The following is a 25,147-nucleotide window of genomic DNA, read 5'->3' as shown; positions in this document are numbered from 1 at the left end:
GGTTCGATTCTGGTCAAGGGCACCTGCCGGGGTTGCGGGCTCAATCCCCAGTAGGGGGCATGTAGGAGACAGCCAATCGATGATTCTCATCATTGATGTTTCTACCTCTCTCTCCCTCTCCCTTCCTCTCTGAAATCAATAAAAATACATTAAAAAAAAAAAAAAGAAGAATGCATAAAATCAGAACACAACAAATGTATTTCAGACCTTAAAGCACAGGCATCACATGCTAATAAACATGTTAAATAATGTTACAGCACTATGGCTCCAGGACCAGTTTTCATTCAACTTAATAGAAAAGGCTCTGAGCCAACTAGTAGATTTTTGGGGATACCAGCAAAAGATGACAAAGGAAAAATATCATATGTATATAGAGTATTTTTCAGTTCCACATGTCTTTCAAGATAAACCCAAACATATGATTTCCAGGATCACTAGGGGAAGTCAACAACAGTATCAGGGGACAATTCCAAATTGGGTTTTCCTGAGTAACAGATTTCAAAGGGTGTTTTCATATGTTCTTACTCGTGCTTCAAATTCCGATGTTTCTTCCACATAACCAAGACCTCCCTTTTGTAACCTTGTTGCAACTTCAATGAGATCACTACGAAGAAAGTTTAAGAGCTCCTGGTTGCCATCACAAGATTTTAAGCCCAAATTTGGCTTCCGGGCCAGGTGAATAGAATGAACAATGTCCTGGTACCTAGAAAAGTTGGGATAAGCAGGAGGGGAAATAAATAAACTTTTGAAGATGGTTCATAAATTTCAATTACTTGAATAACACGTTTTATTTCTATAAGACATCTTTAGATTTTTCATTTCTCCTTGGTAATTTTTAGTACAGTGGGGCCTTAACTTACGAGTTTAATTCGTTCCGAGACCGAGCTCGTTAAGGAGCTCGTTAACTCAAATTACTCTATCAACTCAATGAAAAAAATCCGCCAAGAGACAGCTGGTATCTCAAAAAACTCATTAGTCAGGACACTCGTAAGTCAAGGCCCCACTGTAGTCTGTTTCTTGCACAAAATTTCAAAATTCTCTTATGCTTGATTTATTTTAAAAACAAACTTATTTTATTCTGTATTTGCTAAATTCCAGTGTCTAAAATGGGTTGCTTTTCCTAGCTCTTATTCATGATACCTAGTTTGTATATTTTTAAACTTACCATGAGTTTCTTGGAATTTTATCCAAGTTTGTGGGAATTCTTTGAGGCCTGGTTTAAAGCTGTGCTCCTCCAGAGAGAAAGTATACTTGCTTATGTCAGTTGCAAAATTGCTACCAACCCAAGATAACTTTAAATCATCTGCCTAAAATTCTTCACAACACAGAAAAAAAATGATTTCAACTGAAAACCTACATGAGGACCTTCACTTCACATGCACTTTTCCACTAATGATTAACCATTTGAGAAGTCCCAGCAAAGAAAGACTAAAATAGGACTCTCTACCTTGGATGGGGCCAACTATTAGCTTCACTGTTGGCTTCCTATACGAAAATGAAAACTAAAGCTTAAGGTCATCTAAACTGAGTACTAAGTTCCCTATTCTTTCTTAATAATATGGGTTTTTAATATTATTTTCCTGAATACAACTTCATTGTTATTGGTGTTCTTATAAAGGACTAGAGGCCTGGTGCATGAATTCATGCATGGGTGGGGTCCAGCCAGCCCGCCCATGGGTAGGTGGCCGGCTGGCCAGCCCCACCCCTTGGTCAAACTCCGGGTGGAGGGGACAATTTGCACATTAGCCTTTTATTATATAGGAAGGATTCTTTCAGCCCTAGCAGGTTTGGCTCAGTGGATAGAGTGTCAGCCTGCGGACTGAAGGGTCCTAGGTTTTATTCCGTTCAAGGGCACATGCCCGGGTTGCAGGCTTGATCCCATTGTGTGGTGTGCAGGAGCAGCCCGATCAATGATTCTCTCTCATCATTGATGTTTCTATCTCTCTCTCCCTCTCCCTTCCTCTCTGAAATCAATAAAAATATATTTAAAAAAAATTTTTTTAAATAAAGGATTCTTTCATTGTTTTCCATGTTCAATATAATTTCCCTTTATTTTCTTGTTTTATCTAATTGTTACCTAGGAATATACTTAACTTACTACCAGTTAAGATCTTTTTAATCATCTTTAAATAATTTATTTCTAATTTTATTGCAATCTGATGAGAGACTATATCCTGAAGCTTTCTACTTTTGTATTTTGTTGAGACTGTTTCTGTGGCTAAGTATATAAATGTTCATTGGTATAACAAAAAAATTTACTTCTTTATGTTTCCAAATGGCCTAGTATCCTTTTTAAAAAAATCTTTTTTACTGAGCTATAACTGACTGCATACCCTTTAATTTATATCCATTATTTTACATATTTCCTTATAAAGAGCATATATATATATATATATATATATATATATATCTCCAAAATGTGTGTGTGTGTGTGTGTAGATTCTGTTACATTTTGAGAATGAAATGTATTTTAATAAACATTGCCTTTATAATTATTCAAAGTGTGCATACATTTATTGGGGATACCCTATGTATTTTTAAATAAATCTGAACCTCAAATGGTTTGTGACGTATTACCTCATCACCTTCGCTACCCCCAGGGAAATCAACTCAAATAACCACCACCAAGAGAACAGATAAATAAATTGGGGCAGATTCACAATTAGTCATGGAATAATATAAAGGAAAATGGAGTTCAGTTATTTAAAAAAAAAAAAGGATGGCTCTTTAGTGCCAAGTAAAGAGCAGTAAGCCCCAAAGACTATATGTACTTCTTGACAGCTTTTTTAGTGAATGGAACAAGTCCTTTCAATCCTATGCTTGTGCCTAGCAAATACAGTAGAACCTTGGCTCTAAACTTCATTCATTCCAGAAGGCTGTTCAAGAAGCAATTTGTTGGAAAACAGAATAATTTTTTCCCATTAGAAATAATATAAATTGAATTAATTTGTTTCAGACACCCAAATGATTCCCTGTTTTAACCTTTCTTATATACAGCACATGTTTAATGTACTGTTTAATCTATAAACAAACACTTCTTGTCTTAAATTTATCGAATCACTACCTACTAGCCTTAAACAAATCACTTTCAGCACTCGTTCCAGGGGTATCTTTCAGGTCAGCATGCAGCATCTTTGCTTGTAGTCACCAGCTAACTGCTTTTCATTTATACAAATGAACAAACTCTCTACCTCTTCAATTGCCTATGATCATTGTTTCTTTCATACGCTTAGCAACATTAGCACTCTTGATAGCTTCTTTATGTTTTAAAATTGTGCTAGTTGTCCATTTCATCAGCAACAAAAGCAAAAAATACATGTATATTTACAGCACTATTTCCTGAGAAGGGCCTGAGAGATGCATTTGTCATGCTGATCTATATCAGCATGAAAGGGTTTCAGGCCTAGAACTGAAATTTGTTCAACAACTGAGACCTTTTTTCTTTGAACAACTTAGTTGAGAACAAAATTGTTCATTTGAGAAGCGAGGTTTGACTGTATTTTAATAAGAAGGTTCATCATAGAACTATATTCCTTTGTGGTTCTGTGTACTGACATTTTCCCTTGTCTTTCTTAATTTTCTTAATCATATCTGCATTAATACAGCATGATTCTGAATATAATTTTAATTTTTCACATTAAGCAGTGGGCTAAAACCAATATGTATCCACAACCACTCATAAAAGTCTGGTATTTTCATTCTCTCAATCAAACCTAAATTCAACCATGAAAGCACGCAGTCAGAAATAAAAGGTAGTCTTAAACCAAAACCTTGTCCTAGCTTTGATAGAAATAATGCCTAGAAAAGGAAGTACACTAACAAATCTTGGTGGAGTTGATGCTCATTTTGTAGATAGCACAGTTCTTGTTTGGGATTTTGGGGTGTTTGGGGTTTTTTGTTTGTTTTTTGAGATGTAAGTCACATAACATTAAACTCACCATTTTAAAAAGTATAAATTTTTAGTGGTTTTTATGTTGAGGAACTAACCAAACTACCTAATTCCAACATATTTTTATCACCCCATAAAAAATCCCACAGCTTTAGCAGTGGCTCCCAGTTCTCCCCATCTCCCATTCCCGGGCAAACAATAATCTATTTTCTGTGGATTTACTTATTTTGGAAGTCTCATATAAATGAAATCATAAAATATGCAGTCTACTGCATCTGGCTTCTTTGACTCAGCATATTTTCCTGGTTCAACCATTTTGTTGCATATATCAGCACTTTGTTCCTTTTTATGGCTGAATTTATGGATATAAGAACAACATCTATCCATCAGTTGATGGACATCTAGATTTTTTTCATTTTTTGGCGATTGTGAATACTGACAGAATACTTCTGATCACCAACTGATGTGCAATGCTGCCTAACAACAAAGAGGATTTCAGTGTGGTGCATGGCATGCATTATTCAATGACTAATCCTGTTACCCTGAATATACATGGTTTAAAAGCATATTTTTCTAAATAAGTATGATGTGCCAAGAAAATACCAAGCAAAAGAAATATAAAAGTTAGATGTTTTTTAAAATGAGTTTTTAATGGATAAAAAAAAAGAACACACAAAAAAATCTAAGACATTTATAATATCTAATGCTGAAGAGAATTAAGATGTGAAGAGCAAGATGAAAATCCTTACCTCTTCTCTAGTCTTTCTTTAAGCTGACTTTCTCGTATTCCCTGAGGGTGAAGGCAATTTAACAACTCATCCAGTTCCTTCTGACTATCACATAAGAACCTGTAAGGGCAAAACAGGCCTGAATAATTGGGGGTGGGGTGCGGGGGTCAAAAGTCAAACACTAAGAAAGGAATCTAGGGTTGATGGTGGGAATTAGGAAAGCAGAATTCCAAACTTGCTCACAAGAAGAACTAGTTTACTATTTCCATGCCTAATGTTAACTTTATCCATGGACATTGGAGCCCATAATTCCTACTAAAATATAATGAGACAAATTTTATCAAGTTATAGGCATATTTGTCCATACACCTTCAAAGAGTAAACTTGGATATTCAAAAAGATAAATGGTCATTAAACCAAAGGTTATCAAAGCTAAAGCAGTTAATGTAATCACAAAGAGCCCTTTCAGAACCTAGCTCCCTGCCTAAAAGTAGAATCAACACAAAGGAAAATTAGTGGCTATGTATACAGTTATTTTTTAATTAATGAAAATGCTAAATATTTCTACTTGCAAATGAACGGAAAAGCGCTTCAAATGCTATATAAGATCTATCATATACAAGGTTACATTACAGGGGGGGAAATGTAATTCCAAACTTAGAACAAATAAATATTTATCAAAAAATCAAGTCTGCTTTGCCCCAGCCAGGTGGCTCAGCTGGTTGGAGCGTTGTCTTGTACACCAAAGGGTTATGGGTTCAATTCCTGGTCAGGGCACATACCTAGGTTTGCAGGTTCCATCCACCGTCCAGAGGCAACCAAATCAATGTGTTTCTCACATCGATGTCTCCCTCTCCCTTCCTATCTAACATCAATAATATATATATATATATATATATCTCCTCAAGTGAGGATTAAAAAAAAAAAATCAAGTCTGCTTCTAAAGCAATGAGTTTACATATCCAAGAAATCAAAGTAACACAAAATATCTGAATAGATAATCACTAACTCACTGGTGTTAATATAGTAAATACTTTCTTAACATTGAAAGGAAAAAGAGCAGCCAGATGAATGCTCACATTACCATAGATTCTGTCCTTGTTTGGGTATGGTGGTCTCTACAGCAATTTCTGTTGCTGGTCCATGTTGTGTGTTCACGCTTGCATTTTTGCCTAGATTTGCTTTCTTATCTAAGAAAAATTAATACATTAGGTTGAATATAGTAAATATCCAATTCCTAGTTTCAAATCTAAGCAGTACAACACAGTACCAAATCTAACAACTAAAAACAGATGCTGCCTATTAAATATATCCACATGCACAATAGATGCTAACTTCTCTTTAAGTATTTTACATAAAGCACATTATCTGAGATATTTGTTCTCTATACAGTTGAATAGCTGTACAGTTCAAAGTTTAAGAGTTTCACAACTTAGAATGAAGAGGGATAACTCTTTATATCAAAGCAAATAATTTACTCCAATGTTAACACAAAGACATCTGTGTTGAAGGAGAGTCAACTAAAATATATAAGCTACTAAATACTTACCCCTGAAAGCTTTCATATGTCAGATATGATTAACTTTTCTGTAAACCAATTCTTATATACTAATACTAGAGTCCTGGCGCACGAAATTCGTGCACGGGAGAGGGGAGGGTCCCCTCAGCCCAGCCTGCACCCTCTCCAATCCGGGACCCCATGGGATCGGGCCTAAAACAGCAGTCGGACATCCCTCTCACAATCCTGGACCGCTGGCTCCTAATCACTCACCTGCCTGCCTGCCTGGTCACCCCTCACTGCCCCCCCTGCCGGCCTGGTCACCCCCAACTGCCTCCCCCCCCACTGGCCTAGTTGCCCCTCACTGCCTAATCATCCCCAACTGCCCCCCCACCCCCCCGCTGGCCTGGTCACCCCCAACTGCCACCCTGCCAGCCTGGTCATCCCGCACTAACCCCCCTGCCAGCCTGGTTGCCCCATGCAGCCTGCTTGTTCAGTCGTTTGGCCGTCCCTCACTAATCCCCCTGCCGGCCTGGTTGTAGGCAGCCATCTTGTGAGGGCGTGAGGGTCAATTTGCATATCACCTCTTTATTGTATAGGATGTGACATTAATATAGGTAGATCTTAAGCCAGTATTTGAAGCCTTACCTCATACTACAATTGGTTTGTTCCCTGCTACCATTCTCCCTCCTACAATACAAACAATCTCTCCTTTTTTTTTTTTTTTTTTTTAGTCTTTTCATTCAGGTAATTTTGGAGAGAGCCTGCCATGCTGGAACTAGAGTTCAAGAAGCAACAACAGCCCTGGCTGGTTTGGCTGTGGATAGAATGTTGGCCTGCAGACTGAAGGGTCCCAGGTTTGATTCTGGTCAAGGGCACATGCCCTGGTTACAGGCTCAATCCCCAGTAGAGGGCGTACAGGAGGCAGCTGATCAATGATTCTCTCTCATCATTGATATTTCTATCTCTCCCCCTCCCTCTCTGAAATCAATAAAAATCTTTTTTTTTTTTAAAGAAGCAGCAAAAACATCTACCAGGATGCTCTAGAAGTGAAAGAATTTGGATGCCAACCTTCAATCAGGAAATTCTAACTGTGTAGGCCCAACTTCTAATGACAGCCACTAAACACATGTTCACAGTCTCTCAGTATACTAGAAACTTTCCTATGTCTGAAGATCCTGACTTCACATTTATTGCTCTCAAACATTAACTGCCCTCACCTGGTATTTACAGTCTACCAGAACTAGATTTTTCTACTAGTACTACAATTTAGCACTTAATATAATTTAACAGGAAAATGCCTTAAATTTGAAGTTTGGGCTATATATTAATTTCCTTATTTATCAATTTTGTGAGTATTTAGTTTGGATTACGGTATTATCAAAGGGAAAAAAAACTACTTTTTTTAAAAAAAATTAAGAGATTTCGCAAAAACACACACATATAATCTAACATTTGAGAAGCAAATTTTATTAAGTTATAGAAAATAGAGCTGGGCCTGGCCGGTGCGGCTCAGTGATTGAGCACCAACCTATGAACCAGGAGGTCATGGTTCAATTCCCAGTCAGGGCACATCCTGGGTTGTGGTCTAGATCCCCAGTGTGGGGTATGTAGGCGGCAGCCAATCAATGATTCTCTCTCATCATTGATGTTTCTCTCTCTCCCCCTTCCTCTCTGAAATAATAAATAAATTAATAAATAAATAATAAAAATGAAAAATTCAGATGGTTAGGTCAGGCTTTCTCAACTTCAGCGTTGACATTTTAAGCTACATAATTCTTTGAAGTGGGGGGGGGTGCGCTATTATATGCACTGTAGGATATTTAGTGGCACCTCTAATTTCTCTCTCTCTCTCTCTCTCTCTCTCTCTCTCTCTCTGGTCATTCAGAAGCTCCCAGCTCTAATTTCTCTCTCTCTCTCTCTCTCTCTCTCTCCACACACACACACACACACACACACACACACACACACCCTATATAATAAAAGGCTAATATGCAAATTGACCAAACAGCAGACTGACCCATTGCTATGACATGCACTGACCACCCAGGGGGCAGACGCTCAATGCAGGAGCTGCCCCCTGGTGGTCAGTGCACTCCCACAGGGGGAGTGTCGCTCAGCCAGAAGCCCTGAGCGCGCTTACGGCTAACGAGTGCAGCAGTGGTGGCAGGAGCCTCTCCCACCTCTGTGGCAGCGCTAAGAATGTCCATCAGTTGGACATCCCTTGAGGGCTCCTGGACTGCAAGAGGGCACAGGCCAGGCTGAGAGCCACACCCCCCTCCAGTGCACGAATTTCGTGCACTGGGGCTCTAGAGTGTGTGTGACACACACACACACACACACACACACACACACACACACTTCAAGTAAAAAAAATATTTAGAAAAGTACATTTATGTATTTATTTTGCCAACTGAATATACCCATGTAACCAGAACCCAGATAAGAAAAAGAACATTATCTTATTTGCTACCTTGTATCACAGCACATGAAAAATTGGTAGGCACATAAAAGATGATCCATAAATATTGAATAAATGAATTTTAAAAGTAAAGGAAGAAGACATATAACTGCCTTCTTGGACCCCTTACTTCAATTCTAACCTTTCAGGTACCTAGAAAGTGATTTCTAAGGAACAAAGTTTGAAAACTACTCATATAAAGTTTAATACCCAAACAAGATGTTATATAGATTTTATATGAGTAGTTTTCAAACTCTTTATCTTTCCACACAATGCCTGGAATAAAATTGGTAATCACATGTTAGTTTCCTGCTTTCTGTGCATTTCACATTCTCTCACCCCACTCAAATACATCTACCTAAGAAAGCAATAAAGAAATCTTACAGCCCTAGTCAATTTGGCTCAGTGGATATGATAGAGCGTCAGCCCATGGACTGAAGAGTCCCAAGTTTGATTCTGGTCCAGGGCACGTACCTTGGTTGCAGGCTTCATCCTGGCCCTGGTAGGGGCATGTGAGGGAGGCAACCAATCAATGTGTCTCTCTCACATAGATGTTTCTTTCTGTCTCTCCTCCTCCCTTCACTCTCTCTAAAAATCAATGAAAAAATATCCTTGGGTGAGGATTAACCAAAAAAAAAAAAAAGATGACAGAGAACAAACAGTTCTTAATATTTACTCTCCTTGGGCAGGGTAAAATAACTAACAGATATACATACTACGGGGACAGTAATCCTCATCAGGTGAGTCAGCATGGTCTTTGCGGTGATGTCTGAATCGGTAGTCAATGCTGTCATGTACCCAGCCTTTTTCAATGAACAATCCTGGAACTTCATCTGAGAAGAGCCAGTATCTATAAATCACAACCACATATTAATAAGATAATGACAGATCATGAGCACAAGATGACTTTATTGTTGGGAAAGATAATTAAAGAATATTACTAAACATTCAGAAATACTATACAAATTATAAAGACAAAGAATACCAAAATGTTTAGAATTTGAGACTTGTCTAAAATCTGTAATTTTTATAACTTCTAATATGTCTCAACTTTACACTCCATGCAATGTACGCATTTAAAATACCATTTTTTAAAGTCCTCTATTTGGTTCACACATCACCTATCATCATACTTTAAGCTCCATATTTGTGATATCTTAAGAACAGGGTCATGTCTTTATTTAACTTTGTAACCCTAGCATTTGGCATATATTCAATAAATACTCAATGAATGTGTGATGAATAATTGTTTCCAAAATCCATGAATAGCAAAGCTTATCTATTTTTAATGCTTTTGACAGTTTTATAACTAGTAAAGGCTCTAACAAGATGACAAAAAATTAAGTTTAGTAAGTTACCTATTATGGTTCCGATCTGTACCAATAGGAGTCCTACGCATGACTAGTTTTGCCTTGGCAATTCCCTCCTGGAATGCCTTCTCAGCAGCTGCTTTGTGTTTTCGTATTCGTTCTTCCTCAGCCTCCCGTTCTAGTTTCACTGTTAAAGACAAAGAGAGTCAACTAGACTTTTTTTTTTCCTAGTAAATTCCACTTTTACAAATTAAATCACATATGAAGCTCTAGCCAGTTTGACTCAGTGGTTGGAGCGTCAGCCTCCAACAGAAGGGTTGTACGTTTCCGGTCAAGGACACGTACCTCAGTTGCAGGTTTGATCCCCAGCCCCAGTTGGGGCGAGTGCCAGGGGCAACCAATCCATGTGTCTCTCTCACATCGATGTTTCTCTCTCTACCCCTCTGCCCCTCACTCCCACTCTCTCTAAAAAATCAATGGAAAAAATATCCTCGGGTGAGGATTAAAATAAATCAATCAATCACATATGCAGTAAGAAGTGCCTGGTATAAAGTACATTTTCATCAGACCTTAGTTTCCTTCTCCTAATTCTAGTATGTTATAAGAAATGACATGTAGCCCAGCCAGTATGGCTCAGTGGTTGAGCATTGTCCTATGAACCAGGAGATCATGGTTCCATTCCCAGTTGGGGCACATGCCCCGGTTGTGGGCTCAATCCCCAGAGGAGTGTGTAGGAGGCTGCCAATCTATGATTCTCTCTCCTCATTGATATTTCTACCCTTCTCTCCCACTCCCTTCCTCTCTCTTGAAATTGAAAATAAAAATAAAAATGAAATGACATTTAAAGGAAGCAATTTCTATCCGGCCCTCCTATGTTCTTTGAATTTTGGTGATGTCTCAGGCATCATCAAAATCTTTTTTCTCCAAAATTTAACTTTATTAATTTTAATAATTAAGTTATTTTATTTTATTAATAATTTAAAATGTAACCTTAAAACAGTCCTTAAATGGAATTAATTGAAAATTTTATGACAGGGCCATCATAGGATCTTCAAAATGATTGGGATAAAACTAGAATAGCTATTTCAAAATAAAACAAATTTTTGCTTTGAGGAATTTGATAGAATATTTACCTTATTAGCCTTAGTGACCAAAAAAACAAACAAAACCAACAATACTATTTTTTTAGTTAGCACTGTTAAGGACACACAAAAAAGGTTTTCATCAATTTATTTCTGATCATTGATTATATGGGTTTATTCTATCCAGATAGATATTTCTCTCAACAAAAGCAGCCCAGTAATCTTGCCTTTTAAGTTTTTCCATAACCATCACAAATTTTGATACTGTAAGTACAATGCACTACTATTTACAATGCCAGAATTTTTAACCCTGATCTTCTACTGGTGATATCTACAATATGATGAGAATCTGGAAAATGCATCAATCTCATTTATTTAAAACCAACATGGCATGTTATCTTTAATCAAGTTTTCTAGCCTGAATGGAACTATATTGGCAACAATGATTCAGTAGAGAACAGTACACAAAGGTAAATGATAAAGAGTAATGGCCAAATCACAATAAAGGAAAAGCTCCTTCTCTTGCAGCTACAAATAAAAAACAATCTAGGGAAAGTCACCAAAAGACAACCAAATTCAGTTTCAGTAGTTACAACACTGGATATTGAAAGACCTAACTCTACAATTCAAATATTGACCATGACAAAATATTCGTATTTTTTGTCTGTTTGTTTCCCTCTATCATCTCCCTAGCCTTTCTCCTAGGTTAAGATAAATATAACACACACAGTAACACTTCAGGAACTCAAGAAATCATTGTTTCAGGTAAAACACACTGAAATGTGATATAAAGTTAATCTACATGCTGTTTAATATGGAATGCAATTATACTCTTTCAAATTGGTAAGTACGTATATGCACAAACTCACACAATATGCATATAAATATAAAAACATTTCAATGGCCTTAAGTAGTGTAACCTAAAACCTGTTTTAAATTAAATATTTCATATTTTCTAATGAAAAAAACTAATAAAGTAACAAAGTTGTTTGACTTACTGTAAAATTCTCACACAATTTTTAAAAATATTTTTTTATTTATTTCAGAGAGGGAGGGAGAGGGAGAGAGATAGATAGAAACAACAATGATGAGAGAGAATCATTGATTGGCTGCCTCATGCCCATCCTACACTGGGGATTGAGCCGGCAACCCAGGCATGTGCCCTGACTGGGAATCGGACCATGACCTCCTGGATCATAGGTCAACACTCAACCACTGAGCCATGCCGGCCGGGCTCTCACACATAATATAAGACTATTTCTAGGTATATATCTACCCAATCCTTAGCATCCAACTTTGACAAATAAAGCGTTTTTACTACCTTCATTTCATAAGTTGGCAACTTTCATAAGGTTTAAAACTGTAACAGTGATCAAAATAGTTATGTCTTAAAGAAAAAAAATAAACTTAGTTTATTATGGGTAATAATTCTAAAACAAATTTTGTGTACATTGTGAGACTGATCAAGTAAGTAAATATTGATATTACTATAGATCAGCGGTTCTCAACCTATGGGTCGCGTCTCCTTTAGGGGTCAAACGACCTTTTCACAGGGGTCGCCTAAGACCATCGGAAAACACATATATAATTACATATTGTTTTTGTGATTAATCACTATGCTTTAATTATGTTCAATTTATAACAGTGAAATTGGGGGTCACCACAACATGAGGAACTGTATTAAAGGGTCGCGACATTAGGAAGGTTAAGAACCACTGCTATAGATAGAGGGGCTGACAGCTGAGCAAAAAAGAAAAACTCGGATGCGAACGACAGTGTGGCGATTGTTGGGGAGATGGACTTGGCTTGGGGTGTTGAGCATGGATCAGAAGACAAAATATTAAGATGACAATAAATCTATTAGATCTATAGTTCTAATCTATAGATCCCAAAATTGATCTATAGATTCAAAGCAATCTCGATCAGAGTCCCAGATGGCTTCTTTGTAGAAATTAATAAGCTGATTCTAAAATTACTATGGCATTGCAAGGGACCTTGAACAGCTAAAACAATCTTGAAAAAGAACAAGTTAGACAATTCATACTTCCCACTTCAACAACTACTACAAAGCAATAGTAATCAAGCCACTGTAACATTGGTGTAAAGATAAACATACAGATCAATGGAACAGAATTCAGAGTCCATAAATAAATCAATACATCTATAGTCAAATGATTTTTGTCAAAGGTGTCAAAGATCATTCAATGGGGGAAAGAATAACCTTTAACAAATGATAATAGAAAATCCCTGGATAGCCACAGAATGAAGTTAGACACGTACCTCATACCATATATTAAAATTAACTCAAAATGAATCAAAGACGTAAATGTAAGAGCTAACACTATAAGACTTTTAGAAGAAAATATAGGGGTAAATCTTCATGGCTGTGGATTTGGCAATGGATTCTTAGATATGACACCAAAACCACAAGCAATCAAGGGGGGCGGGGGGGATAAATTGGGCTTTATAAAATAATTTTAAATTTGTGCTTCAATGGACACTATCAAGAAAGTAAAAAGACAACACATAAAATAGGTGAAAATATTTGCAGATCATATATCTGTGAGAAAAGGAATTTGTATCTAGACTATACAAGGAACTCTTACAACTCAATAATAATAAGACAATCTGATTTGAAAATGGGCAAAAATCTGAATTAACATTTCTCCCAAGAAGATATACAAATGATTAATAGGCACATGAAAAGATGCTCAACATCACTAGTAATCAGGAAATGCGTATCACAGTGGTTGCCTGGAGTACAAACCTTCTTGTATTTTTTGAATTTTTGAGCCATGCAAATGTATTATTTATTCCAAAAATAAATAAAATTCGCATTTTAAAACTTTTAAAAAAAAAGGAAATGTGTATCAAAACCTTAATGAGATACCAATTCTCAGCCACTAGGATGGTTATAATCCACAAATCACAAAATAACAAGTGTTGGTGAGGATGCAGCAAGTAGAGAAATCAGAACCCTCATACACTGTTATAGGAAAGTAAAATTGTGCAGCCATTTGAAAAATAGTCTGGCAGCTTCTCTAACAGTTAAACAGTTACCATAAGACCCAGGAATTATGTTCCTAGGTATATACCCAAGAGAAATAAAAAGATACATCCATACAAAAACTTGTACACCAACGCTTTCAGCAGACTCATAGTAACCAAAAAGGAGGAAACAAACGAAATGTCCATCAATTGATAAAATGTGGTATATCCAATTAATGGAACAGTATTCTGCTATTAAAAGGAACGAGGTATTGCCCTCGCCGGTTTGGCTCAGCGAATAGAGCATCTGACTGTAAACCAAAGGGTCCCGGGTTCGATTCCGGTCAAGGGCATATACCTCTGTTGCAGGCTCCTGCCCGGACCAGACCCTGTAGGAAGCAACCAATCGATGTATTTCATGCATATCAATATTTCTGTCTTTCCCTCTCTCTTCCATTCTCTCTAAAAATCAATGTAAAAATATTCTCAGGTGAGGATTAAAAATAATAATTAATTAAGATAAATAAAGTACTACTGAAACATGCTACAACACAGATGAACTTTGAAAACATTATATACTAAGTGAAAGAAGCCAATCATAAAAGATCACATTTTTGTATGATCCCATTTATATATTGTCAGAATAGGCAAATCTAGAGAAACAGTAGTAGACTGGTGGTTGCTTGGGTCTAGGGAGGACAGGGACAAAATATTAAGATAGCAATAAATCTATTAGATCTATAGTTCTAATCTATAGATCCCAAAATTGATCTATAGATTCAAAGCAATCTCGATCAGAGTCCCAGATGGCTAAAGAGTATAGAGTATCTTTTTGAGGTAATGAAAATGTTCTAAAATTGTGGTGAAGGTTGCATGTCTGTGAATATATTTAAAAACACTGAATTGTACACTATCAATGGAAGAACTGCATGGTATATGAATTATCTATAATAATAAAAGCATAATATGCTAATTAGACCGGACATCCTTCTGGACCACCTTCCAGATGAAGCCAGGGCTGCAAGGGAAGCCAGGGTCCCAGGTGCCAGAGGGAAGCCGGTGCCGGCAGACGGGGGAAGGAAGGCCTACTCTTGCACGAATTTCGTGCATTGGACTTCTAGTTTATTAATAAAGCTATTTATTTAAAAGTTCAGATTTAATGGTGCTATCAAAGCCCCAAATTTTTATGTTCTTATATCTTAAGGGCAACTGTGCAGAGGGCTTCAAGTACCTTATTATTCAATTGTTACAACAATCTTTACAATCATATGAGGAAACTGAGGCATAGATAAGTTGACCAAAGGAATATAGCTAAATCAGTTGGTAGAGTTTGAACCCATATCAGCAATTCCCTAGTCATATGTTACTTCCAATGTACCTATTTGTGGATTTGGTCTAAACTAGGAAACTCAGAAAAGATGTCAACATCACATTACCTCTATGTCAAATTATCATTAACTACAGAATGCCATACTGAACACTTCTGCTAGAATATTACATACATAGTAGGATCTGGGTTATTATATACAAAAATAACTAAATAGTTATGACAAATAGAGACTTTACCACTACCTCAGTAATTTCCTTACTTTTACTATCTTCTAAAGCAGAGGTATGGAACCATACTTCTGCCAGGGGCCATTTGCATATTTATAACATCATCTGTAGGCCATACAAAATTATCAACTTAATAAGTAGCCTGCTATATTTGGTCAAACAGTTCATGAACTCACCCCAAATGCCTTGGCAGGGCCAGGCCAAATGATTTTTCCAGCCTTATAGGGCCTGCTGGCCGGATGTTCCCCACCCCTGTACTAAAGGGCTTCCTCTTTTCTCTCATCATAAGATTTTACCTTTCATTTCTCTCTCCTGGATTTCCCGCTCCTTCTTGGCCTGAATGGCAAGCAGCCGTCTGCTCTTCACAGTACTAATCATGTCAACAGCTTCCGTATCTACCTGGGGTTCAAACTTCACAACTTTTTTCCTATCGGTTTTGCCTAACCCATTCTCCTCTTTTCCATTTTCTTTATTTCTGGCTTCCATTTCTTTCCGTTTCTGTTTCTCTGCTCTCTTCTTATCATTTTCTTCCTTTAATACAGCAAGCCGTTCCTTCCACAACTCTGCAGACATCTGCTGTCTTGATTCCATGTGGTCTTGCACTGAGTATGTCATGAGAATCCGGTGGCAGAGTGCTGTCAAGATCTGTAGCTTCTCTTCTGAAGTTAGCTCAAAAAATTCAGAAGTTTCCAGCTTCTCTAAGAACTCATCTTGTACTTCATTGTCCTCAAATGGTGCCGAATCTTTATTGTCATCTGTGTCTGAGCCCTCACTTTCTTCCTGAACATCAGATCTGCGCAAGCACAGCCGCACCAGCTCTGAAACAGAATGCAGAGTCAGGGGGATTTCTGACAGCTTCATTCCCAATTCACCATAGTCTTCTGCTATTTCATCTTGTAATAAGGTCTGTAAAAGGATGACCAAGACTCTGTTCAGGTATAAAAAGCCACCTTTTTCTGCACTCAAGGCTTCCATAAGAGACACAGCAGTAATAGGATACTGAGCATCTGGTAAGAGTAGTCCAGAATAACAACTCAAAAACTCCACCACCAGGGCTACATCCCCAAAGAGTGTGTTGGGCAGCCCTTCAGGGGTATCCACCAATCTAAATGCTGGAAGGTGCTTGCCAGTTAATTCTTGGTCCTCGTATCGCTTCTGTTTTTCTAGTTTCTCAAGCATTTCTTTCTCTCTCCGCTCTTTGGCTTTCTCCTTCAACTTCTCTCTCAACTCCTCTCGTTTCTTTTTCAAATAGTCTTTGCGTTGCTCTTCAGACATAGAGGCCCACCTTTTTTTGTGCTCTAGAAGCTCAAAGCGTTTTTGAACGATATTCCGCAATTCTTCTGGGAGACGAGCTCTATCTTCATTAGAAAGAAGACGAGCCGTTTTAGAGATAACGCAAGACAGGGCACTCTTCTTGTCCTCCTTGTCTTTGTTTTCTTTGTAGTAGGCAATAAGGTGTAGGGCAGCGGGAGGCAGATGCTTATGAGGTTTACTAGAGGACCTGGGTGTACCCCCAGAATTCCGGGGGGCTCGTGTCATCTTCTGAGTGCCTTTGGCCATATCCAACAAAGTCATCTGCTTCATTTTTGTTTTAGGAGACTTCAGGCCCTTTTTTGGAGATCTGGAATTCCCTGTGGATTTCTGTCCATTCAGAATGCCTTTGCTTCTGCCCTTCGCTTTCAAAGGTTTGTCACTGTGCTTCCCTGGTTTCTTGGCAGGTGGGCCTTTCTTAGGAATGTGAAAGTTAGAATGTAATTTGTTGGTTGACATCATCTTCATCACTTCTTCCAGATGCTCTTCTGGAGATTTGGAATTCTTTGAGTTCTTCACCTTGAGTGGTGAGCCATTCAAGGATTTCTTCAAGTGTACATGACACCATAACTTAGGATTTAGTGGTGAACTCAAAGAAGAGTTATCTGTCTTGGATTTCTTTGAGGGCTTCCTGTCTGGGGATCCCGTATTCTTCCTCTTAGTAGAAGGGTTGAGAGTCATATACTAGAAATTAAGAATAGAAGCAAAATTAATTTTAAAAACTAGTTTAAAGAAGCAATATTTAAGTATCCGAAAGGCCCTCTTTTCTACTCTTCAGGCAAAACTACAAATTCATTTCTTTTTATAAATACTATGTTCCTGAAAAAACAGTGTTATACCCATATCAACACAAAATTCTCGATACCTAGGCTTAAAAAGCTATACTCTAATATTAGACTTTTTTGCTATGCAACTAGCTTTGTTTATATACAGATTAGCAGTTCTTAAATACTTGAATGAACTGTGAACCATTTCCCCAGAAAAGACATATAAAAATTATGCAAACTATTTCCGAGTCCATCCATGGATCCCAGATTAAGAATACCTGATCTAAACCTAACCAGTTTGGCTCAGTGGATAGAGGGTCAGCCTGTGGACTGAAGGGTCCCAGGTTCGATTCCAGTCAAGGGCATATGCCCTGGTTGCAGGCTCAATCCCCAGTAGAGGGCATGCAGGAGGCAGCAGATAGATGATTCTCTCTCATCATTGATGTTTGTATCTCTCCCCTCTCCCTTCCTCTCTGAAATCAATAAAAAATATATATATTAAAAAAAAGAAAAAAAGAATACCTGATCTAGCCCTAGCCTGTTTGGCTCAATAGATAGAGCATTGGCCTGCAGACTAAAGGGTCCCAGATTCAATTCCAGCCCACAGCATGTACTTCAATTGCATGTGCGGAAGGCCCCTGGTTGGGCACGTGCGGGAGGCACCAATCGATGTGTCTCTCTCACACTGGTGTTTTTCTTTCTCTAGGTCTCTCCCCCTCCCTTCCACTCTCTCTAAAAATCAATGGAAAAATATCCTCAGGTGAGGATTAACAAAGAGTACCTGATATAGATAAGGGGAACATGTGAGAAAATGTAAAAGTATTGCTCTTTTATCATTATTATTATTATTATTGATTTCAGAGAGGAAAGAGGGGGAGAGAAATAGAAATATCAACGATGAGAAAGAATCATCGATCAACTGCCTCCTGCATGCCGTCTACCGGGGATCGAGCCCACAACCCAGGCATGTGCCCTTGATTGGAATCGAACCTGGGACTCTTCAGTCTGCAGGCTGGCACGTTATCCACTGAGCCAAACCAGCTAGGGCTAAAAGTATTGCTCCTGAGACAGGACTGGGTTTTCATCCTTTAAGCCTTTGTTCCAACTGGGAATAGTCTATGCTCTTAAGGTTTACGTTTAAAGTTTACCATTAAGTATTTGTTTAAATTCAGAAGCCTATTTTCTTATTAAAAGTATCAGTGAGGCCCTGGCCAGTGTTGCTCAGTGGTAGAGAGTTGGCCTACGCACCGAAGAGTCATGGATTCCATTCTGGTCAAGGGCACGTACCTGGGTTGCAGGTTTATTCCCTGGCCCTGATTGGGGCACATGTGGGAGCAACCAATCAATGTGGCTTTCTTACATCAATATTTCTCTCTCTCTCCATCTCCCTCTTTCTCCCTCTCTAAAAACCAATGGAAAAAATAACCTCAGATCAGGAATATTTTTTTTAAAGTATCAATGAGTATACTAACAATAACAAAGACACTGTTCTCATGACACTGACAGAATAAGTCTTCAAACTCCCTTTTGACCTTTCTCCATACTTTAAGAACTCATTCTAATGAATATATTAGTAACTATAAGCCCTCTAAATTCTCAATTTCATTTAATTCTCTTTGTTCATCCTCTCACATCTTTCTAGCTCACTTCCTCTAGTACCCCAACTTTGTAATCCTTCAGTCCCACCAGGCCCTCAAATCTGTTAATTTTATCATTTTCACCATGCTTATACTTCCCTACCCTTCTAACCCAGATTAAATTCTTTTGTCTCTCTTGCTCTGTTATATCTAATCACTGCTGGCCTGCACATGTTCAATTAAAACATGACTAGAACAGCCCTGGACAGGTAGCTCAGTTGATTAGAACATCATCCCAATAAGCCAAGGTTTCGGTTCAACCCCCGGTCAGGCACATTCAAGAACCAACCAATGAATGCATGAATAGGTGGAACAACAAATTGATGTCTCTCTCTCTCTCTCTCTCAAATCAATACATAAAATTCTTAAAAAGAAACATGACTAGAAGATACAATGAATGTGTGATATTAAAGTCATAACCAAGTGCCTTCAAATGGGTCCTGAATGCCACCCAGTAATCCAGGGGTCCTCAAACTACGGCCCGCGGGCCACATGCAAATACAAATATTGTATTTGTTCCCGTTTTGTTTTTTTACTTCAAAATAAGATATGTGCAGTGTGCATAGGAATTTGTTCATAGTTTTTTTTTAAACTATAGTCCGGCCCTCCAATGGTCTGAGGGACAGTGAACTGGCCCCCTGTTTAAAAAGTTTGAGGACCCCTGCAGTAATCACAGTATATTCCCTTAGTCCAGTGGTCGGCAAACTGCGGCTCGGCAAACCGGGGCTTGCGAGCCACATGCGGCTCTTTGGCCCCTTCAGTGTGGCTCTTCCACAAAATACTGACTTCTGCGCATGGGCCACAAAGTTTCAATCGCACTGTACGTGCGCACCCGCACGTGGTATTTTGTTTTTAGTTCTTGGTGTTTTTTTATGTACACAGAAACAACAGTCATGAGTTCTATGTTTTAAAGAATATAATTATAAAGAATAAAACCTAGCAGCTAAAACACAAATTAAATGAAATAATAACCAGCAATGAAAAGGTACAGCCAATTTCAAAAAAAGTACTATTTCAAGTGATCAGGAGAAAGACTAGATAATCTCTAAAATACTTAAATTCTAAAAAACTTCAAGTTTTTTAGTGGAAGGGACTAAGGGACTAACTTGATAAGAGCAACATGTAAAGAAACAGTCTGGCCCTAGCCCATATTTGGCTCAGGGGATAGAGCATCGGCCTGCGGACTGAAAGGTCCTAGGTCCGATTCTGGTCAAGGGCACATGCCCGGGTTGCGGGCTGGATCCCCAGTAGAGGGTGTGCAGGAGGCAGCTGATCAATGATTCTCTCTCATCCATGATGTTTCTATCTCTCTCTTCCTCTCCCTTCCTCTCTGAAATCAACCCTATCCTCCAATATAATAAAACCCTAATATGCAATCGACCGAACGGCGGAAGGACCAGTCACTATGATGCGCACTGACCACCAGGGGGCAGACGCTCAACGCAGAAGCTGCCCCCTGGTGGTCAGTGTGCTCCCACAGAGGGAGCGCCACTCAGCCAGAAGCCAGGCTCACAACTCACAGCTGGCGAGTGCAGCGGTGGTGGTGGGAGCCTCTCCCACCTCCACTGCAGGCTGGCAGTAAGGAGCGAGGGCTCCAGGACTGTGAGAGGGATATCTGACTGCCTAAGCTGGCAGGTGGACATCCCCTGAGAGGTCCCAGACTGTGAGAGGACGCAGGCTGGGCTAAGGGACACGGACAGACAGACAGACACACACACACACACACACACACACACACACACACACACACACACCAGTGCACAAATCCATGCACCAGGCCTCTAGTAAAAATATCCTATCTAATAAAGAGGGAATATGCTAATTGACCCTCATGCCATCACAAAGATGGCAGCAGCCACAGCCAATAAGGAGGGAATATGCTTATTGACTGCCCCGCCCTCAAAGATGGTGGTGCCCACAGCCACAAGATGGCAGCGCCCAGTTCCCTCAGTCCCGCTGGGGCCTTGCTGCATGCCTGCCTCCGGAGTCCCCCAGTCCCCTCAGCCCCCAGCCACCCAGGGCTGGCCGGAGGCTCAGGCAAGCCTCAGATGGTGGCTGCCCAGCCAATGCCCGAGGCACAGGCAAGCCTCGGCTGTCGGCTGCCCAGTCATCCAGGACCGGCCCGAGGCGCAGGCCAAGGCTTGTGCTGCCGACAGTGGCAGCAGCAGAGGTGTGATGGGGGCGTCGCCATCCCCTGATCGACAGTTGCCTCCCTCCCCTGAGGGCTCCCAGACTGTGAGAGGGGGCAGGCTGGACTGAGGGACAACCCCCTCCAGTGCATGAATTTTCATGCACTGGGGCTCTAGTATTTAATAAAAGAAACAGTCTGGCCTTGGCTGGATATCTCAGTTGATTAAAACATTGTCCCGACATGCCAAGGTTGTGGATCGATCCCCAGTCAGAATCAACCAGTGAATGCATAGATGAGTGGAACAACAGATCTACATAAATAAATACATACATATATACATACATAGCAGGGAAGCAGTCTGCAGGCAGTCAGTAAGATAGGTTAGTATGAAATCAAACTATAGGCAAGGAAACACCTAAAGATGATTGAATATTAAAGTATGAGCCCCTTTAAAAAGGCTACAGGAAAATGGCTATGGTGAAATAAATCCTAGAGATGATACAGAGAAACACCTATGCTCATTAGGAGTAAACAAGCAGGTAGAGTAAAATTTAATAAGGTGTATTATAACGCCAAAAAGAAAGAAACAAGAAGAATATAATCAGAGAAACAAACTCACAGAACCAAGGCAGCACAAGAGGTATAAATATAGTCTGCAATGAATAGTGGCCTTACACTTCTGGCCAAGTTCTATAACTTTAAAGGCCAATCTGCCTTTTAAGAATTACAGGCAATTGTAGGTTACTATTCCTCTAGCTGGCTGTTTTTTGTTAACTGACTAAAAAATTGGTTTCAATTATCAGCCTCAGTATAAAATGATAAAATGGTTTCATAGTTAACATAAAAAGAAACACTATCAGTGCTTCAGGGGATACTTTTCACAAAAATAGAATTTCCCAGTTCTTCTTCCCCAGAAATAAATTTCAAAAGGTTAAAAAGAATAAACAAAGATAACTAATGTAAGATTGCATTTTCCTCATGGACAGTGATAACACCAATACTCCAAAGAGAACCATATCTCAAGACTATTCTACAGATCATAGAGCAGTGATTTTCAACCTTTTTCATCTCATGGCATATACAAACTAATTACTAAAATTCTGCAGCACACCAAATAATATATTTTTTGCTGATCTGGCCAAAGAAAAATTGGCATAATTTTGATTCAGTTGTTGTGTTGACTGCTGTCATTTTTGTGACAATCTAAAGGAAAAGAGGTCAGTGCCCCTGATTAAACAGTCAGGTATTGCATGTTTTAAAAACTCTTGCACAGCACACAGTGTGCCTCTTGCAGTGTGCCATGGCACAACAGTGGAAAATTGCTGTCAGAGTAAGACTAAACCCTACCCTGTCAGAAATTAAAGACAAATATATTATTCCCAAGAGAAGAGTTAACCATCCTCTTCAGCTAGCCTTGGAAAATCTTCAGAGTACAAACAAAATAGACTGCCACTTTTTCTAATGATCAGGATGACAGATTTTATTTAAAGTCATTCTAAAATGAAATTTATCGTTAAAAAGGAGACTAATATGAGTCTATGTATCATTTTTACTATTTTAAATAAGATATTTTTAATAGAATCTTTTATAATTAGACCTCTTCCAAATTTATTGGTTGTATTTCTATTTAAAAAGTCAAAAAATTTTAAAAGTCAAATTTAGCATAAGTTTCTTTAAATTTCTTCTACTTAGAAGCATTGTGCTATGCAGAAATAATGCAAGAAAAGGGGGGTGGCTTAACCATGAAAGGGTCCAGCTACCCATTTTTATGTATAAGGTGTGTTTTTGCCAATCTACACCATGTAATTTTTTTCTCTTAAAAATGAAAGAAGCCCTGGCCCGGTGAGTCAGTTGGTCGGAGCGTTGTCCCTTAAATCAAAAGGTTGCCGGTTTGGTCAGGGCTGGTGCTGGAGGCAACCGTTTGATGTTTTTCTCTCACATCGATGTTTCTCCCCCCAACCCCCTTCCTTTCTAAAAACCATAAAAACTTATTCTTGGGTGAGGATTTAAAAAAAAAGGAAAGAAATTAACTCACCCAACCCCCTCCCAACAGGCCAGCTCCCCGAGTGAGTAGTCCTTCAGTAACTGGATCATCTCAGCACAGGGCATGCTGGTGGGCAGTCACAGCCAAATGGGAGCCGGCATGGCTGGACTCAGGGGAATCTGAAAAAGTATAAAACCACTTATGTGCTAAGGGTCTCCCCTACCCCCCATTCAGCATAAGTAATCTACTAGAGTAGTGTATAGGAAGGGAGAAAAGAATGGACGTCTGGATTCTAGTACTATAGTTTGGGGCAAAGGCTTTTCCTAATTGCTAAACAAGAAAAAATATTTCTGTCTAAAAACATGAGAGGCTGTTAAGAAAAACAGTGTATACAATTCTATACTTGTTCCCTGTCATCAGAAACAAACCACTACCACAAATAAGAAAATCTAATAAATAAGATAAAAATAAAGAACCTTTATTTAGAGAAGCTCATTCAGATGTTAAATTTAACATAACAGTAAGCAGCAAGAATCATAAATTAGAAATTTGTGAAATGTGTTACTATAAAATATTTTAAGTGCTTTGAAAAATAATATAATTTATTTTAAATACTTCTGCTCTAGTCTCCACCTCATAAACAAACTTCAAGAGCTAAAATTTAAAGAAAAATCTTAGGGCTATGAACACTTACTTGAAACATTAGTTATTAGGAGAGATAAGGAACATATTTTAAAATATATAATAATATCACTAGTAATGAGACAAGATTACATCATGTGCCTTCTCATACAACTCACTGAGAAGAATACAACATCATTTTTGTGGCATTTCTACCAAAAATTCAGACTAAATCTACTCATGATAAAATAAATCCAAACTGAAGAGCATAATAATTAGGTTTTTAAAAGGCAAAGAAAATTTGAGGGACTGTTCTGGATTAGAGGAGATTAAAGAGACATAATAAAGAACAAGTAAATGGATCCCACTGAAACCAAAACAAAATTGGGGGGTGGAGGGGCGGCTAAAAGGACATTAATGGGATAAATGGCAAAATTTGAGTAAAAACTGTAAATCAAGTTAGTTTACTGATTTGATAACTATACTAGAGTTATATTAAAAAACATCCTTGTCTTTAGGAAAGACACATTCAAGTACTTTTTAAAAGAGCATCCTGTCACCCTGGCCAGTGTGGTCAGTGGTTAGAGTATCAGCCCATGCACTGAAGGGTCTTGGGTTCAATTCCTGTCCCTTCAGGGCATGTACAGGAGCCAACCAGTTGAGGTATGTCTCTCACACTGATGTGTGTCTCTCTCTCCCACCTCCCTCCCTTCCACTCTCTCCAAAAAGCAATGGAAAAAATATCCTCAGGAGAGGATTAACAAAAAATTTTTTCCTATATAGTAAGGCGGTAATATGCAAATTGACCATCACTCCAACATAAGATGGCCACCACAAGATGGCCCGCAGGGGAGGGCAGTTGTGGGCAATCAGGCCAACAGGGGAGGCAGTTGGGAGGGACCAGGCCTGCAAGGGAGGGCAGTTAAGGGCGATCAGGCCTGCAGGGGAAGGCAGTTGGGGGGGACCAGGCTGGCAAGGGAGGGCAGTTAGCAGTGACCGGGCCAGCAGGGGAGGGTAGTTGGGGACAATCAGGCCTGAAGGGGAGGGCAGTTGGGGGCAACCAGGCTAGCAGGGGAGGACAGTTAGGGGTGACCAGGCCGGCAGGGGAGGGCAGTTAGGGCAATTGGGCAGGCAGGGTAGTAGTTAGGGGTCAATCAGGCTGGCAGGGGAGTGGTTAGGGAGT

The 25,147-nt window shown here is 39.0% G+C and overlaps 1 protein-coding gene across 1 annotated transcript in view; it reads right to left on the bottom strand.

Moving 5' to 3' along the window:
- Positions 1–25,147, bottom strand: part of BAZ1B (bromodomain adjacent to zinc finger domain 1B) — a 73,428-nt gene that overhangs the window by 18,313 nt on the left and 29,968 nt on the right. The window contains 6 exon segments of the mRNA XM_006088247.3: positions 526–703; positions 4,639–4,737; positions 5,702–5,807; positions 9,293–9,426; positions 9,935–10,073; positions 15,810–17,508. Of these exon segments, the coding sequence (XP_006088309.1) occupies positions 526–703; positions 4,639–4,737; positions 5,702–5,807; positions 9,293–9,426; positions 9,935–10,073; positions 15,810–17,508 (2,355 nt within the window).

This window comes from Myotis lucifugus, unplaced genomic scaffold (assembly GCF_000147115.1).
Source record: "Myotis lucifugus unplaced genomic scaffold, Myoluc2.0 scaffold_45, whole genome shotgun sequence".
Classification (NCBI taxonomy): domain Eukaryota; kingdom Metazoa; phylum Chordata; class Mammalia; order Chiroptera; family Vespertilionidae; genus Myotis; species Myotis lucifugus.
Note: the sequence above shows the minus strand (reverse complement) of the source record. Positions and strands in the feature narration are given on the sequence as shown.